The sequence below is a fragment of the Lemur catta genome, chromosome 1 (genome assembly GCF_020740605.2).
Source record: "Lemur catta isolate mLemCat1 chromosome 1, mLemCat1.pri, whole genome shotgun sequence".
Lineage (NCBI taxonomy): Eukaryota > Metazoa > Chordata > Mammalia > Primates > Lemuridae > Lemur > Lemur catta.
In genome coordinates this window covers 125,001,907-125,021,517 of record NC_059128.1, presented here as the reverse complement: position 1 = coordinate 125,021,517, position 19,611 = coordinate 125,001,907, and the positions used below count along the sequence as shown (strand labels likewise).

Below are 19,611 nucleotides of genomic sequence, written 5' to 3'. Positions count from 1 at the left end.
CAATTATATATGTCCATCAAAAAATCTGTGCACAAATTTCATAATAGCTTTATTTGTAGTAGCCAAAAATGGGGATGGGGGAGAAAACCCAACAAACAGCTGAATGGATAAACTGTGGTATTTCCATATAATGGAATGCTACTCAGCAATGAAAATATATTGATCTATGATACAAAATGGGTGAATCTCAAACTCGTTATGCTAAGTTTAAAAAGTTGGACAAAGAAAAAATAGGTACATACAGTATAATTCTACTTATGTAAAATACTAGATGATTCCAGCTAACCTACAGTGACAAGATGAAGATCTGTGGTTGCCTGGGAATGGGTTGGAGGGATGGATTACTAAGGGCACAAAGAAATTTTAAGAAAATTATTATATATATTTTCTAAGATGGGGCCTCACCCTGTCGTACAAGCTGGAGTGCAGTGGCATGATCATAGCTCCCTGCAGCCTCGAACCCCTGGGCTCAAGCGATCCTCCTGCCTCAGTCTCCCAATTAGCTGGGACTACCAGGCATATGAGACCACATCCAACTAATTTTTAAAATTTTTTGTAGATATGGGGCCTTGCTATGTTGTCCAGGCTGGTCTCAAACTCCTGGCCTCAAGTGATCTTCCCACCTCATCCTCCCAAAGTGCTAGGATTACAGACATGAGCCACTATGCCCGGCCAGAAATTGTTTGAGGAGATGGAAATGTTCATTATGATGACTGTGGTGATGGTTTCACATATGTATACACATGTTAAAACTGATCTAATTGCATATTTTAAATATGTACAGTTTATTTATTCCAATTATATCCCAATAATGTTATTAAAAGAAGGATGTGGAAAGTGGGAAAAAGTAACCTAACAGAAAAAGTAATAGATTTATAAAATCCACCTAATTTAAATTATATCCCAAATTTTAGTTACCTTTTATTTAGTTAGAAAGCGTACTTTAATACAATGCTCAGATCTCTGCCACGTGCGGTGGCTCACTTCTGTAATCCCAGAACTCTGGGAGGCTGAGGCAGGAGGATCACTTGAGCTCAGGAGTTCAAGATCAGCCTGAGCAAAAGGGAGACCTTGTCTCTACTAAAAATAGAAAAAATTAGCTAGGCACCGTGGTGTGTGCCTATAGTCCCAGCTACCCGGGAGGCTGAGGCAGGAGGATCCCCTGAGCCCAGGAGTTTGAGGTTGCTGTGAGCTAGGCTGATGCCTCGGCACTCTAGCTCAGGCAACACAGTGAGATTCTTGTCTCAAAAAACAAAAGCTCAGATCTCCTGAAAGTTTTCCATACTTGCTCTGTAGGTAAAGCACCAGGAGGTCATGCTAGTCTTCATGAAATGTCACACACCTCCCAGGCATAGCATGAAGTACTGATAAATTTCATTCTATCATAAAAACCAGGAATAAATTTCACAGCAGAAAAATACCCTGTTGTATGTTTATAACATAATTCACATCCAAGAATATGAAAGATATTAAAATTAGTATGGTGCCTGGCTTTGGAGTTTAGGGTTGATATTCATTTATTACTTAATCAGTTTTGTTGCTGCTGTTTGCTGGTGCTCCTTTAGCAAAAAACAGGCTTAAGGAAAAGTATGGACGAAAATCAAAACTGAGAATCTTCTGTGCATTAATCTGTTTCTCATGAAAGGAGAAAAGATTGTCTTGATTCAACTGTAACGGCAGAACCCTGTGATTAAAAATCTGCAACACATGGTTTAAGGAGCACGGCTCTGACACATGGAGTCCCCCTGCAGGGTTAAAAATATTTTTAGAACCACATCAAGTGGTAATTGAACAAGATATTTATGACACTGCCAAATGCATTTAAAAGGTAACGAGTCTACAACTGAATTGTTTGCTTATCATAATCGACTTGAATTATCCGTGCCTGGTGTTATTTTACTGATGAAGAATTTCAGCGTCTAGTTGTAATGAGAACCATAGGAGCCTCATTCACCATGAGGAATCCTGAATAGAAGAGCTGACATCCTAGGACAAGGGCAGTCAAGGGAAAGATGAGCACACTGACCCCAACACAGGTCGCAGCCTGACATGGCTCCCCGAATACCTGCTACCTTTACATCACCCAGATATGAAACAAACTCTACCGTCTTGCCTTCCCTGCCCCCTGAATTCCCAGAATAACTGTCATGGTGAGATAGGAAAAAATTTTTTTTTACTGGTACCCTAGTTTATCATATACATATTTTAGAAAACTCAAGAGAGAGATCCTATGGACAATGAAGAAGTGTTCTAGAACATGGGTGCTCTGAAACCTATGAAAACAGAAAGTGTGATATGCCTTGTGAGAAACCACAGAAAGTGACTAACAGGCATGGCTGACTGAGAGGGCTCCAGTTTTAGACTACACAGATTCTGGAATCCATCAAGTATTGGGTATCGACTGTAATACCTTTTGTTAATGACTTTATTTGCATTTACTGCATGAGAGATCCTTTTGGAAAGACTATTTATATTAACAGCCTTTTAGATTTGTTGATAACAACCTATAGCCTCAGAACAAGGTTGATGCTGCTTATCAGGAATGAAACTGCCCATGGTTCAGGGTTTCAGCCACCACTTTCTTTGAAGGTTTAATATGATTACATGGATAATTTAAAAAGAGTTCATATAACATGTTCAGCCACTTGAGCTCAAGAGTATAGCATTTACCCAATTTAGCAGCCCTTTAAACACTTTCTTTAAAAAAATTGAAGAAATTAAAGATTTGCAAGTAGTTACAAAAATAATATAGAGGTCCCATGTAACATTACTCAGCTTCCTCCTGTTAACATTTACACAACTATAGCATGTTATCAAACCAGGAAATCGACATCAGCAAACTACAATGAACTAAACTACTATTTCTTTTTGAGATTTAAAAACCTGAGTATGATACACTGACAGGAAAGCTCACGTATAATTCATATGTACACATATAAGTGTATATAACTTGATGAATTTTCACTGAACACACCTGTGGAACTGGCACTCTAATGAGAAGCAGGAAATCATCAGCCCTTTGAAATCACCTCTTGGGGTCCCTAGTTTCTAACCCACTTCCTTGAGATTTCTAACAGCACATATTAGTGTTGTTCTTACTGTAATTACAAAAATGGAGTCACACTGCGTTATTCTCTTACTCTCTTTTGTGTCTGCCTCCTTCAGTCAACATGTTTGTGGGATCCATTCCTATTGTTGCATGTAGCTGTCGATTGTTCATCCTCATTGCATTACAGTATTCCATCGTGTGAACATACCAACAGTGCTCCATTCTAGTTATCCAAATGATGGACATTTGGGTAGTTTCCAGTTTTGGGCTCTTATGAATACCATTTCTAAGAATATCTCAGTACATTTCTTTTGGAGGACACAGGTATGCATTTCCACCAGATGCATACTAGGAGTGAAACCAGGTCTTAGGGTACGTGTTTGTGCAGCTTTAGTAGATACTGCTACTTACTCTTCCGAATGGTGGCAATTAATTTACACTCCCACCAGCAAGAGTTCCATTGCTCCACTTCTTTTTCATTTTAGCCTTTCTGGTGGATATTTAATACGTGTTTTAGAAAAGGAAATTATAGACTTAAACAATACTGGTGGTATAATCAAAGCAGTAATTTTTCTCCAATATTCAAGACTCCACTCAAATTATTTTCCAAAGCAAAACAATCTGAAATTCTAAAATTGCTCTTAAAATATATTCTTCTTTAATTAATTAAATGACCTGAACTGATGCTATGGCTGCATTTTCTAACCACATCTGATATTATGAATCACCTGGGATACTTGCTATAAATACAGATTCTTGGGTGTATCTTTTTATAGGAAGCCCAAGAGATTCCTATTATCAGGCAAGTCTGGAAAACATTATTTTTCCAGACTATATGAGGATTTTCTGACATGAACACTTATTTAAAAGTGAATAACTACTTTGGGGATTTGTTTGAAGAGTCCCAGCCCCAGAACCTTTCTGGATATTGTCAACTTCTATAACAACTTCAGAGGCAAATATTATCTTAATAGTTGAATAAATTGAGGCCAAAGTGCCTTGCTCTAGGTCCTTTAATAATACCAAAACTAGGCCGGGCGCGGTGGCTCACGCCTGTAATCCTAGCACTCTGGGAGGCCAAGGCGGGTGGATCGCTCGAGGTCAGGAGTTCGAGACCAGCCTGAGCAAGAGTGAGACCCCGTCTCTACTAAAAATAGAAAGAAATTATCTGGCCAACTAAAAATATATATATACTAAAAATAGAAAGAAATTATCTGGCCAACTAAAAATATATATATACAAAAAATTAGCCAGGCATGGTGGTGCATGCCTGTAGTCCCAGCTACTGGGGAGGCTGAGGCAGTAGGATCGCTTAAGCCCAGGAGTCTGAGGTTGCTGTGAGCTAGGCTGACGCCACGGCACTCACTCTAGCCCGGGCAACAGAGCAAGACTCTGTCTCAAAAAAAAAAAAAAAAAAAATAATAATAATAATAATAATACCAAAACTATCATAGGGGATTACTTTTGATAGATGGCCTTGCTGATATTTATCACCTTAAAAAGAAATCAGCTTTTACTACTAATTGGGCAAAGATAGAGCAAGTCTGTAGTTTGAAGACACTGTTAGTGTTACACAGGAAGAAGAACATGACAAGTAGTATCATAAAACCTGGTTTCAAATCCAAGTCTAACCATCATCTACGGAACTCAAGTTAAAATGTCCTTGCGACCCCAGTTTCCTTCTCTGAAATGGAAGCAGCATTGCTTATCTTACACTGGCACTGGGAGGGCTGCGTAAATTAAGACAAAGGAGATGAACACATAGCAGGCAATTGATAAATCTTAATCTGTTTTTGCACCTTCTAGGTCTCTTCTGAAATTGCTCACCTGTAAACTTAACAACTGTCTGTAAAATTTTCTAAATATCTGTATGCTGCAACTCAGCTTTTGTAAGAGAAGTGAATAATTAAACTGTCTAATTCTACCTAATTCCACATTTTCCCTCACTTCCATCTCTGCCAGTGGAAACCAGCAGTCTGGTAACTTACAGCTGAAAATAATTACAAATAATAATTTGGAAAAATATAGGACCAAGAAGAACCTTGAGGTAAAAGAAAACTATAATTTTAAAATAAAGTTGAACTCTTCCAAAACTAGAGAACATTGCTAAGGGAAATATACAAATGAATTTTTTTTTTTAACAGGACTAAAACCACTTGAAAAAGCCAACATTTCAATTTAGCCTTTTAGACAGCTTTCTAACATCAACAAATTAAGTAGTTAAATGGCATTTCTTCTGCACATCAGAACATTTCAAGCATCACATTTCATTTGTAAAAAGGCCCATGAAATCCACTTTTATAAAAACAGCTCTAACTCTATGTACTGAAAAGACGCCTGCCATATCTGGACTGCATGGCCATGAAAAGCCCATTTAACACGATCTGCCAATTACTACTCATAAAAAGTGATCAAGAAAGGTTTATATTATAGGAAGTCTCCTTCAGCTCTCTGTGGTTTGATCCTTCCAATCTTGAGGCTGGTGAAAAACTCTGGAAAACATTAGCACTTATTTTAGGAAATAAAATTTTAGAATTTTATTTGGAAGAAAATTTATAAATAATAATTTGATGTCATATGTGTATTAAAATTCACAATAAAGATCTAAGAGTCGGGAATCTGTGAGTAACAAATATTCTGCCAATGATCTGTGTAATCCAGGGCAAATCCCTTAACCTCTTGGGCCTTGGTTTCCTCCTCTGTAAAATGTGGATACTATCACTACGTATGCCACAGGGCGGCTGGAAGGTCGAGATGGGTGATGCTCACTAAGTATTTAGCAATCATGGTTAGTGCGGTCACAGAGACACCGAACAGCAGGCAACTCACGGGGCACGGTCACGCCATAGTGCTGAGTGTCACTGATCAGCAGCTTTCGTTTCAGCTCATTCAGCCCCACTCCTACAGGACCTGAAAAACAGTGTAACAGAAATTCATTACCAAACAAACGCCATACAAACATTTCTGTAACTGACATGAATCCATAAGACAGACTGAGAACACAGATACAAATTTGCAACCCAAGTAAAGAGATTATTTCTAGTTAAGTTGTACAAAAGAAAAAGCTAGGATTCATTTTGCTGATTTCTTACTTTTTAAATCTAAACCCTTACCTTTCCCTCAAACAGGTTAGAAATATTTATGTTTTAAATGGAACATATTCAGGAACATCTGAGTATTACCAAGTAATGGTACCCAGAAGAGTCTAAAATATATGTGCACCTACGAAAACTGGATTGGACCATCCAAGTGATAATTTCAATTTTAAATGTTTTTAGATCTTAATAAAAGAAAATCTTGGACTCTAACTTTATTATGGATGCAAATTCGGTTATGAATTTTAAATTTGCAAAAGCACCAGTCACTTTTTACATCTGTTGAGACTCTTTCCTACACTATATATTTTTGGTTAGTCCTTAAGCCTTTGAAAACTTGCATAGACCGTCCACATTTAAATCAATCAGTGCATACATATGGGACACCTATAATGAGCAAGGCATACAGTGAATGCTGTGGAAAACATGAGATGATAAGTGAACTCTGCTCTTAAAGAAAGTAACTGATTAAGTAACAGACCAGGGCCAAAAATAAATAAATAAATAAAAGAAAAACAAAGAGCAGTTTCAAATATATACGATCAACCCAGTGGCCCCTCCCAATACTGTCACTGAGCTACTGAGTGCAGAAAGCCCATACGGCCCTGGAGGGCAGGGACAGCACGCAGTCCTGGTCTCTCTATATAAACCAACTGCTCTCCAGCAATTACTCTGTTTTCCTTATCAGCTGGATTTCTCAGACGGAAATTTCAATCCTTCATTCTCCTCTCTACTCACATCTGGGAGCCTCCCTGTCACTCTTCTCTCACATGTCCCTGTGACCAACTGCCAAAGGCTGCCAATTTCACCTCCTCAATACTCTCTGCTGCCACTGCTGCCACCATAGCCCAGGATACCTTGTTTTGGCCTCCGGTCCTGGAACAGCCTGCGGGCTGCCTCACACCTGCTGACCCGCCACTTTAACCCAGCAGCACCCAGCAGCTATTGTGATCCTGTCACTGTCTTGCTCGATGTCCTTGCACATGTAGTTTCCAGTGGGTCTTCCAAAAAAGATTAAGTCTTTACATGGTCTACAAGGCCGTGTGACCCAGCCCCCGTCTTGCCCTCCTGGCTGGAAGCATGTACGCTAGCTCTCGCCTCTGCCTGAAGCCCGATACACCCTTCAGAGCTCGACTCCCCAGCGCTTCCTCAAGAAAGCCCGTCCTGCCCCTCTAGGCACAGGCCCCGTTTTTACATGCTCAGAGAACCTTCTAGACATCTCCTTCCTCATACTTAAAAGTTGTCATTAAATAACTGGCCAAAGCACTGCTTGGTGGCCCCTCTCTCCCATAAAAGTGGAGAGGAGCACCAGGAGCACAGGAATCGTATCATGTTGTTTGCCATTCCCGTAAGGCAAGTTCTCAGTAAACACCTGCGGAATGAACAAATGAAACCTCTAGTGTCACCATCACCACCTCACTCAGCAGAAGACCTCAACTACTTCAGTGGACACAAAAGCCAACACGTGGAAATGTCTTCAAAGTCCTTCCCACAAACGGACGCATCTACACCATCCCTTACGCTTCTCAGCGGTCACACACGTCCACACCTTCTCTCGGGGATCCCTCCCCCTGAATCCTCACTGCCCTTGACTCCGGCTCCTTTCCACCAACACTTGAAACTAACGAGGCTTCTCCTACCTGAAAACCACAAGAACGACGATAAACACAGCACAGGTTCCTTTATCCTAAGCGCTTCCGCAGCTCCTGTCTGCACCAGCCGGGTGAGTCAGGCTGTGACTTCTCACCGCCCGGTCTCCCACCACCGCGTAGACGCCAGTGCAAGTTCTCTGGCGGGTTTGTGCAGATGGCGTGTTGTGCGCTACACTCCCACGGCTAATCCCGATTCTTGCCCCTCTCGCTTGCATTGCACACTCCAGCCACGTGGAATCTGTCCTGCTTCCCGAAACTCTCGGTGTGGGGTCCTCGTCCCGCGCTGCCTGCTCTTCCAAGAACACTCCTGTCTGCTCTTCACTCAGCCGATTCTTAGTCGTAGTTCAGATTCAGCTTAGATACAACTTAAGGGAATCTTCTCCGACCCTTCCATTTGGGTTGGGCCCCAAGTTTGCGTGTTTCCTGTGCCCCCGCTGAGGCTTCCCACGCGACACTGTGACTGCACCTGCCTCCGTCCTCAGACAGACCCTGAGCTCTGTGCAAACAGGAATGTCGTCAACCTTGTTCAACAGCTGTTTCCCTACGTGGTGAACTGGAGGTGCTCCTTAGATCTATTTAAATCATACCCAATAATTGTGATATTATGGAGGTAAAAGTGTTTGTTTAATGAGCCGAAGGAGTGGGAGTTAAACTTAAAAAGCACTTGCCCCTAGAGCCTGGATGTGGTGCTTAGGTAACGTGCTCAAGGTCACTAACGGAAGCTGCTGGAGCCCCCTTTGAACTTGGCTCCCTTTATCTCAAGACAAGGAGAAGCAGAGGGGAAGGTGATGAATTCCCTTTAGTGACAGTGGGTTTAAGAGAAGAAAATCTCACTCCCTGAACTCAGACAGGAACTGCCACGTGCCAGAGAGGACGGGGCTGGGATTCCACAGTGAATGTGCTCACGTGGAGGGAGAAGCTGAGACTAAGAATAGGCGAAATCTCCGAGGGAGCAGCGGGAAGGAACATGCACCTATGGGTCGTCTGTGATACGCCAGGTGCCATGTAGGAGCTTAGGTATTTTAACTACTTTAAAGGTACAAAAAATACTTACAGTAAGTTCTAAAACTTATTCTTTAAAATAAATAGAACAAAACCCAAGGAAAACAAATTACCTTACAGTGGAGTTACCTTCTACTATAGGTACAAATGAAGCAAACCCTATTATATATGCTAAAAAAAAAAAAAAAAAAAGGCAGCAGCAAATAAAACAAAACACCAACATGTAAACAGAGGGTCCTGGCCTGCAGTGCCCTCACAGCACCCAGGGCTGAAGGAAAGGACGTGCACTCATCATTTCCTTACGAAGCCTCCACTGTGGAGGGCTCCACAGGGTGGGAGATACTTCGCCAAGTGAGAGTCTAGCATTTTTTCCTTTTTTTTTTTAAATTTAATTTCTTCTATCTAAGCTGGAAAAAAAGACCTCCATGATTTATTTTAATTCTAGAGAAAAAAACTAGGTGTATCTGAGGTGGGAACAAGTACACCATCTCTGATGTGATACCCTTAAATTTTGACTACATTCAGTACTCAACCTATGTGATAACTTTATAATCTAACCCTTACAAACAAGTTCACTTCACTGTACACTTCGTGGAGTATACACCCATGTAGTATGCCAAGAATGTTCGGTGGCAAATGATTTTGTTTGGAAACTTTTCCATAAGTTAAGTTATTCTAGATCACCATCTTCAAAGGTGAAAATATACCCACAAAAAAGGTTAAAATAGGGCCATACTTTCAATCATTCTTACTACAATACTGCCCTGTGGGCCTACAAACAGCACTGTCCCTGCTGGGCCCTTGGATCAATTCTGTCATCTACACTGGAGAAGTTCTAGAGTTTCTCCCTGATTTTAAAAGACTACAACTTGGGTCCACATTCCTGTCCTGTATCCTCCTTCTGTGGTTAGGGATAAGTTCACAACATTTATAATTGGCTGGTATGTATTTAGAATACAAAAGCTATTTATGTCATGGGCAATTCAGGGATACACACAGAGTTAGGTTCATTCATGCAATAGGATAGATTCATTTCTCCCTTCAATATATACATTCTTATCACAATTGGTGAAATACATTTATATGTAAACAGATTATAGTTTGTTTTCAATTGTGCTTGCTAATGATGAAGTGAAGCAGAGGACAGAATCTACATAGCGTAGTGACAATGAGGATGCCGACAAGGTGAGGCAGGTGTGTGCCACATAGCTTACACACACCGTTACTAATTCTCATTCTGCAAGAACGACATCAGTATCTTTACTTTATAGATGAGACACAATGAAAGGTTAGGTAATCTCCAAAGGTTACACATCTGGAATGTGGCTTAGCTGGTGTTCACAAGCCCGTCTGTCTGACTCAGAAGTCTTCATTCTTTCCACCCTACCCATGATCTTATCAAAAGGATGCTGACAAAACACGAACCCGGGTACCGGTTACTCCCCTGTCTGTTTTGGGCCGTGATCCGTGACAGCACGGAATCTCACACCCCATCCCGAGCTGCTTCATGCTGTAGACAGGGGACTGTCCATGCTTTTGGAATAGGCAGAGATGCTGGCTATAAAAGTGGCAGAAGTCAAATCTGGTGATCTCAAAACTCATTCCGTGCAGAACCTCTGAGAAGCCTAAGGTAAATTTAATTAAGATGATGGGCATACCAGGCCTGTGCAACACACACAGGGACATGTCTGCTAGGATTCTGGATCCAGGACTAAGGAAAATCATACACAGTGGCGATATATGTAAGCAAAAGCCAAAAAAGCACATTAAAAATGATTTTGAAGTTTATTAACATGGAAATCAGCTAATGAACTAAAGCTGATGTGCTTACTAGCTTCGAAAAGAAACTAAAAGAATATTTATAGTCACAGCTGAAATGTAAATAAGTATTTATCTGCTTCATTTTAAAAACATTTCACAAGAATTTACAAACATGTACCATGGTGGAAAGGAAGAATAAAAGCCATGTGCCTCAATCTCCGTTAGTTGAAGTTCTTGGGAAAAAATGTGTCAATTAGATAAATAATTAGAAAGGCATATTATGTTAAATTATTTTATGTATTTAATTAGTAACTGTTTATTGAAAGTAGGCAAATGTGTTGTGTGATTTTATGAGGGTTCATTCATTTTAGCCAAAGAAACATAGCCCACTTAAGGTGTCAATAAAATGTGAATAAAGTTTCTATTTAAAACTTTACATTTAAGAAAATAGTCACTGTTAGCCATATGCAAAGATTCCTTTATTTTTATCTTAAAAAGAAAGGTTAAAAAATTTATATGCAAATCCTCAGCTTTCATTTACATAGAAGAATTTAGACATATATGATACCTTTTCCCCACATGACCCTGAGGTGGCTGATATTACTGCCTCATTACCCATGTAATTATGAGAGATTGTTTTCTTTGCTCTACTTCAGATTTTCTTTTTATTCCACAAACACATTTAAGTGTTTATGATTTGTAACAAATGTTTATGTATGCAAAATAAGAAATATATTTTTATTAGCATGCTAGCACTGGCTGGGTGCAGTGGCTCACACCTGTAGTTTTAGCACTTTGGGAGGCTGAGGAGGGAGAATTGCTTGAGGCCAAGAGTTTGAGACCAGCCTGGGCAACACAGCAAGACCCTGTCTCTATAAAAAATTTAAAAAGTAGAGGGATGTGGTGGCATGTGCCTGTAGTCCCAGCTACTTGGGAGGCTGAGGTGGGAGGATTACTTGAGCCCAGGAGTTTGAGGCTGCAGTGAGCTATGATTGTGCCACTGCACTCCAGCCTGGGTGACAGAGTGAGATCCTTGTCTCTCTTTCTTTCTTTCTTTTTTTTTTTTTTTAAAAAAAGAATGCTAGCACAGTATACTTTCAAAATTAGTTCATAGTTGATGCATAAAAATTTTTATTCTGTAAATACTGTCTCAGAAAAGACTTACTTTCTGAATCTGAAACACACATATACAACTAAGAAACAAACACAAAAACTAAATGAATGGAGAAAGCTTTGAGGTAAAACACCAGTGACTAGAATAGCACTTGAAACCATAAGTGCCTTGAAATAACACTTTAGAATATCAGTATGATCTTCTACTGAAAAAAAAGTTTATGGCTATGCTCTAAGGCACTGTACTTTGAAGCTTCAACCATACACTTATTTATGTGTTAGTGTGCACATCCTAAGTGAATGAATAAATATTTATTAGACTAATAATGTACTATTATTGTGAAAATAATCTTACTGAAATCAATGAAGTATGGTACATATTTTTTTAAATGACACTCATGTAGTCTACAAAGAGTGAGCATAAAGTAATTTTTATTTGTAAATATCCAGCATAGAATTTGGGTATAGTTTTTCTTAAGGCTAATGAGTATCAAATTGAATTTAATGATTTAAATATAGGTGGGTTGGTACCTTACCCACGAAAAGACAGTCATGCTAAAGATTATAGTGTTAATAATATGTTAGCAAAGAAACTACAAAAAGAAACGCAGGTAGGTGGAGATTGCCAAATTAGTTTTAGCACACTATATATTCATGTAATAGTCATAATGCGTTAATGACAAATTCATTTTATTTGGATTTATGTCCAACATTTGGATTAATGTCCAATATTAAGCTGAATATTGAAGAAAACATTTGTTGCTCTGACCAAGTACTATTCACTTTTGCTATTGATCTTTGTACATCTTGGCACAAACATAAAAATGGCATAGCATGCGGAAAGGTATTGAACAGACGTGGGTTTCTCCTGTGTTCACCCCTAGCATACCTGCACTGCTTCACATGAAAATTCTTCCACATTGTCCCCTAAATGTTTTTATGGTATTGGCCAGATGACTTGTTACTCTTATTATCCAGAGAAAAAAATAAGAATGACTGGAGTCTGCAATAAATATCCAAACTGCTTCTGTAACCTGAAAAAACACACTTATTCATTTGATGTACTGGAAGATACATCAAATGAAATCTCTACGCAACCCTCAGATCAGACGTGTTATAAAAAGTCTATTTATCATATCGCAGCACTACTATTTTGTTGTTCTAGGCATAAGATAAAAACAACCATGCTATTATATTTGACCCACAATCTGGAATGATCATATTAGTGGATGGCTGGGTTTTTGTGTTTAAGAGTGACAAATCTATCTATAAAACTAAATTTAAAGTTCCCTTGGAATCAAACTATATTAACAGGTCTAGCAACATATCAGTTCATAACAAGCCCAGACAGAGGTGCAGATTTGTTTTTCTGTTGCTTTCATAGTAGGAGGAAAATATTACTTAAAAAGCCTTGATTAGTATGCTAATGTTAGAAGGAAGGAAGGGAGAAAGGGAGAAGTAAGCAAACCGGGAGTGGGAAGTTTGCTGAAAGAGCAACACTTTTCCAATGCAGCTATTTACACCAGACTTACATAGACTGACCCTCATCTCGCCTCTGTGTCGGAGCTATGAAAAGAGTGCAATAAAATTAAGAGGTCAAAATAAAACCACCCCCGAGTCTCCCTTCGCTAAGCAGAAGGAGGGATGGGGAACTTCTCCACTGCAGAATCTGCTCATATCGTGACCTTTCACCATGATCTCCCGATTCCATTCAAGATCCACCCTGTCCTTGTCCCAGCTCTCTGTTCTCCTACCCGTTCCACTTTTACCTTCCTCTCTAGACTTTCACCCACTGGCTGACAACTATACAAGTGACTTTGTTATTTATTACTAACTTAGAATGTTTCGGTCTATCTTCTCCCATCAGAACGTCAATAGTGCAACAGCAAAAACGTTTATGAGCCTGGAACTGTGTCCAGCACAGTTGGTATCCACAGAAATCAGCTGAATGAACAGAATTGAGATTTATGCCCAGAAATTATGCCTGAATATAAATATTTAAAGTAGACCAAGGGCATAAAAAGCCCACTGTGATTCTAATAAAGATCACATTTATCTTTTACATCAGGGATTATAATTTTAAATCCATCACACACTCATGAATTTGATTATGACTTTTGGTTTCAAAGTTATCTATAGAAAATCCTCCAGGGTAGACTCTAATTCCTACAAGCCTTCAAAGTTCAACAAAAAGCTATAAGAATTCTAATAAACATATTAACCTTCACCTTTAGGTTTTAGTGCTGACTTTTCTCTCTGTTTTACACGGGCACTTTGTGTTGTGCCATAATTTCATGGAAAAATAACAAGTGTCTTATAAATGTCTATTTATTCAAACGACCTCTACAAGCTGTCTTTGGGCAGCATATTAAGATTCAGCACAAAGCAGGGCAGAATAGCACTTAATGCTCAAGCTAGAAATATGAAAAATACAGAAGGATTTATTATTAGTTTCCTCTCATGCCTCCTAACCAGGCAGAACAAGTCACCATCTGTCTGAAGATCCCTAAGATGAGTTTTGTTCTTGTTTTGGCTTAAGCCACAAAAAGTGCTGCAGTAGCTTTTTAACACCGAAGCTTTCTCCCCACTCCCTCCCCCACAAATTAAGTGATTCCATTACTTTACTTTCTAAAAAGTCAGTTTTCGTTAAATATAAAACTTGTCATGTAGGAAAATGTACTAAATGCCTGACACTTGGTTTTAACAAACTTTTTTAGAAAATACTTTTAAATGCAGAGGGAATTTATTAACAGAAACTATCATTGAGATGTGTTAGGGGCTAAAATGGTGCTTAGGAATAACACATTTACCAAATGAAGAGAAAATTAAACACTTCTGATCAAAGCTCGAATTCCCCCGTTGTTATATTTTTGCCATGGTAACAACTTGGTCTATTATTATTTCTTGAACATTAAATCCAAGAATAAAAATCATATAGTATTATCATAATATAGAAAAAATAATACTTTGTACCTTCTGAACAATATTTATCAAATAATTTCAAGGCAAACATCATTTTTCCCAGTGGTTTTGAAAACACTGGGAGGAAGTAAATTGTGTTTGAGTAGGACCACGATGCTTATACTCTTTCCGTCTTCCTACACACATTGTAGGAGCCAAGAAAGTAATTTCCTAAGTGTACAATTTTTTTATAATCTTGAAAACTAAACAGTTAATTCAGGAATAATCCAGAACTTCCAAAATGTGTGCCCGTTGCTTGATTAGCTCTTTCAGATGATCAATTGCTAAATAATCTAACTTCTAAGTATTTTGAACACTCAGGTTCAAAATCAGCAGAAGCCTACTGATGTTTGAACATTTCATATTTATTTTATTAATATTTTTAGTTAATGTGTAAGAACTCCTTTGTATTAAAACCTTACTAGGTGCCAAGAATTGGCCTAAGTCTTTGCAAAGATTATTTTGTTTAACCCTCAAAACAAACTTAGCAAGCAGGTGTTTCACCCTTTTTCAGATGAAGAAACTGAGGCCCAGAGAGAATGCAAACTGTATGGTGTCACATGACTACAGTGCAGTGTCACATGACTACTGATGAGCAGAACAGATTCCAAGGCAGCTTGTCTTGTCCTGGAGGCTCATTTCTTACCTTCCGTCCTGCCTCACAGACATAAATTAAGAAAAAAAGAAAAAAGGAAATCATGCTATCTTTGCCCTTTTATTACTACACATCTCCCTCCTCAGCTGAGAAGAGATGTTGCCGAGATAGGTGCTGGTGAGGGAGGAGGCACAGAGGGACAGTGGGGCGGGACAGGGGCAGGAGGTCTCAAGTAGCCCCAGGGAGGCCCAAAAGGATTTCTCTATGGCCATCTGGCTCTGTGTGGGCTGGGGAATGAGTGTATTCTCCATAGCATGACTCCACGAGGAATGGAAGCAGGGCAGTGTAAACTGCGGTAAACAAAGAAACCCATGGAAATATTCTTCCAGGTTTGGGAAGGTTCTGTATACACAGAGGAGGACATGTGGACATTGCTAACAAAGGAAATTTTGAATTTCCTTTGAAATATGTGCATATGTGTTTTTAAATAACGCAACGTTAATATCTGATGATGCTAATTATCACTTCCTGTGCCATTAGATATGAGAAATCCTCCTGAGTTCCCACGAGTCACCCCCCCATCTGTCTGAACTAATAGCACGTGCCATGACCTTTCAGAGGACTCCACCTTACTAAGATGGGGTGATTCTTGGCTTTTCCATGGATTCGCATCCCCGTACTGTCACTTGAGTTTATAAAGGATCAACAAACAAAAGAAACCAGGTTCCTTTATTCCAACATTTTTCCAAAATCACGGGCTTTGATCCTGGGAACCTAACTACCTCTCACTACATTTTTAAAGAAACATCACAAGGGTGGGGCGCACAAGATAGATGCTACACTGCTGATCTGAGTCAAACCAACCAATGTTTGTGGAAATACCAACATACGTCCATTAACTACTTTAAAGCAGTTTCATTAACTGACTTTTCAGCTTGAAATGTTCTGGAAAGAGCTCTGCTGTAACAGTTTATCTCACTGAATGTCTGAATGCCATGGGAAGCTTATACCATGCCGCTGCCTCAAAATGATTCTAAAGGAACTTGCACTGTGTTAAAAATATTCATTTCTATGACTCAATTGCCCTGATGTGTGTAATACATCATGCTGGTGATTGCTCTCTGCTCTCCTGCGCGATTCCACTACACGGACAGTACCATCCTTCACAGACATCTTAAAAGTCTCTGAATGTTATATAAGAACAAAGGACAAAATATTTTAATTTAGAGACCAGACAAGAAGTGTTCAAGATGAGGGGATTTTAGCCTGAAAACTTCCAGTGTGATATGCTTTGAAGTTAAGTTCTTACAACTTCACCTACTTCCTCAGAATCACACACAGAAACGAACACTTACCAACCAGGACAACAAGTCTGTATTTCTCATGATTCTGTCGCCGATACGGGGTCACCTCTTCGTACGTGGGCACGTCTGCCGTGTCGTACTGGTCACTCTTCCTGCATTCATACATGGATTTGTTTGTTTTCTTATCTTTCCTACTAAGACGAAAACTTCTTCTAAAACCAGCTGCAAATATTAAAATTATACATGTTTTTAGTAACATGAACCAAAAAAGAAAACCTCAAAAAACAAAAATGAAAAACCCTCCAAGTTGGGTTGTATTTTATTCACCATAATATTGTTATAAGTGCATTTAGTAAGAGAAAAAAATTAGATACTACACAGTTTCTTAAAACAAGTTATAAGAGGATTATCTAATATTACTGTAGTTATAATAATATAAGTTTTATTTGGTTCTAAATCATAAAGAGCTCTTTTCAGAAATCATTGAGTAAAATAACTGTGTAATATAGCAAAATAAGTCGGAAATCAGAAAGATAATTTACCATGAACTGGTGAACACATTTGATATAAGAAAGTTATTTAAAAAGCCGTAAAAGTACTTTAAATATAAATGACAATTTCTCTCATTCGTAAATAGTAACAAAATTTATATTATATTCTAAGCATAGCCTAACAACATATGTGTGGCACAGACAGATCTATTGTTAAATAAAATCAAATAAGCCTATCCATGAATCAGGCTGACAGAACCGGGCTCAGTCAATAACCATTAGGTTCTAAGTAAGTCCTTTAAGTCTAACTGGACTCCAGAGGGACAGAGGAAATGACTGAATCCAGGTTCTTTTACTCAGATGGAAATTCTACAATTTTACAAAATTGAAGCATACGAAATAAAGAAATTAGTTTTGCAGTCTCAACTGCATATGCTCGTCAAAATTTAGTTTTACTAAAATAACTTTTTAAATACTTAAATAGACTTGATGTCTGCTTAAAAAGGTCTCTCCAGCTCACTGTTATCATTTAACACGTGGCCTTAAAAAGTGTAGGCTAAAGTTCCTTTTCCCAGTCAGCTCCCATTTCATTCTGCTTGCACTCTGTGCTGTTGCACCATTCTGGTTTTATTTCTAGAAGAGGGAAGAGTATCATACATACCACTCATGAATTCAGTAAGGTGTGCAATTGACTCTCTACCTACCTAACCAATCTTTGCACTCTCTCACAATTCTAATCTTAAGAGGAAAGAAAACAGTCTGCTTATTAAACCATTATATAATATCAATGTTGTATCCACTTCATAGTACAACACAGAATGCAAATACATTTCTAAAGGTATAAAAATATATTAAAGAATATTGATCAGACAAGTAGAGAACTTTAAAACATAGAGACTTTTTTAAAACAAAATGCAAAGATGTAATAACCAATCTGTGTGGATTTTAGGAAATACAGTTAGCCTTCTAAATCTGTGGCTTCCCTATCCACAGATTCAATCGTGGATTGAAATATTCAAAAACAATTGCATCTGTGCTGAACATGTACAGATTTTTTGTTGTCATTATTTGCTAAACAATACTACTGTATAACAACTATTGATACAGCATTTATATTGTAGCAGATATTATCAGTAATCTAGAGATGATTTAAAGTATACAGGAGGATGTGTGTAGGTTATATGCAAATATGAGGCCATCACATATATACACACACACTTGGGTATCTGTGGATTTTGGTATCCTGGGGGGTCCAGAAACCAATCGTGCATGGATACTAAGGGATGACTGCATCAAGGAAGTGAATAATTATTACCACTGGATTTTAGAATTCAAAATAAAATATTAAAAAATAATTATCAATGACAAGACACAGAGTTATATGACTCACCTTATGGATTCAGAGCTTAATAAAAATCAATTAAGATACTAAGAATGGAGTGATAAAAATTCATATGATAATATACTTCTGTGGCCCTCCAAGAGTTATTCTGATTTTGAGGAGATTTTGAGGTTATTTGAGGGAAAAAGATTACTTATAGAGGATTTCAAACAAGGAAGAGTCGCTCTAAAGCTCCCTTATAAAGGTAGGGGAGAAGCGAACAGGACAAGTGATGAATCACTTTGGTGTCTTACAAAAAGAGATGAGATCCGAGGGCAGCAAAAGGGGAAATGCCTCACCCCGGTTCTAGGACGAGGAAATGAGGTGTGGATTCGAAAATCACACCTGCAGAGGGAATTCCAGCTTTTCTGCAAAGGGCCACAGGAAAGGTCATATGTTACTCTTTGCGTCTCTTGCTTTCTAGGTTATTGGGAAAGATTGGTAAGAATCCAGAAAAAGGTCCTCTTCTGTCGCAGGATCGTAACACACCACTCCAGAAATAGCTGAGTTCCTTCCCACTACCCCCATGCTTTGGTGCACGGTTCTTAGACAAGCGTGTCTTCCTAATTGGCAGAATTTAGTAATCCCACCTCCGCCCCCTACTCTGTCACTGGTGAGAGCTGGCTCAGACAGCAGTCCAGTCTAAGAGGGCTCCTGGTTGAGCACAAAAATGATACACTAGCTATTCTAACCAGAGAAGTTAGAAGGCGGTATTCCATAGTGTTCTAATTTTAGGTTCCCATAGCTCTCGCCCCATGAGAGGCAATTACAGGACAAGCTGGGAGAACTATAAATTCCTTCACTATTATGCCTTGTAGGGAGGGAGGGTTTTCCTCTAGTCACCACTTCCTTTGGGCACAGGAATGGATGTAAGGAGGACATAAATGCTTCATCCAAAGCAAATAAAGTCCAAAAGTGAAAACCTAAAAAATTTCTGATCAGCGAATCACAGCTAAATCCTGACTCTCAGTGTGGTCACCTAATTGAGTCTTTACAATCCACTGAAGTTTTTACTTTCCTCACCAACAACGAAGAGATAGTGGGGAAAGACAGAAGGTAGTCAGATTTCCAAAGTGAGGCTGTAGGGATGTCAACAACGGGGCCACGCAGGATGGTTTGGTGATGTCGGTTGTATTAATACAATGCTTGCTACAGAACAGGTACTTGATAAAAGCTCACCAAATTAATTTAAAAAGGCAGCAACAAA

General features: G+C 38.9%; 1 protein-coding gene across 5 annotated transcripts in view; it reads right to left on the bottom strand.

Annotated features, from left to right (window-relative positions):
- Nucleotides 1-19,611, bottom strand: part of MPP7 (MAGUK p55 scaffold protein 7) — a 210,289-nt gene that overhangs the window by 10,714 nt on the left and 179,964 nt on the right. For all 5 annotated transcript variants that reach the window (XM_045533134.1, XM_045533150.1, XM_045533127.1 and 2 more), the window contains 2 exons: nt 16,584-16,754; nt 5,879-5,959 (listed from right to left, as the gene is read on the bottom strand). In XM_045533134.1, coding sequence (XP_045389090.1) covers nt 5,879-5,959; nt 16,584-16,754 — 252 coding nt within the window. The remainder of the gene's footprint in view (nt 1-5,878; nt 5,960-16,583; nt 16,755-19,611) is intronic.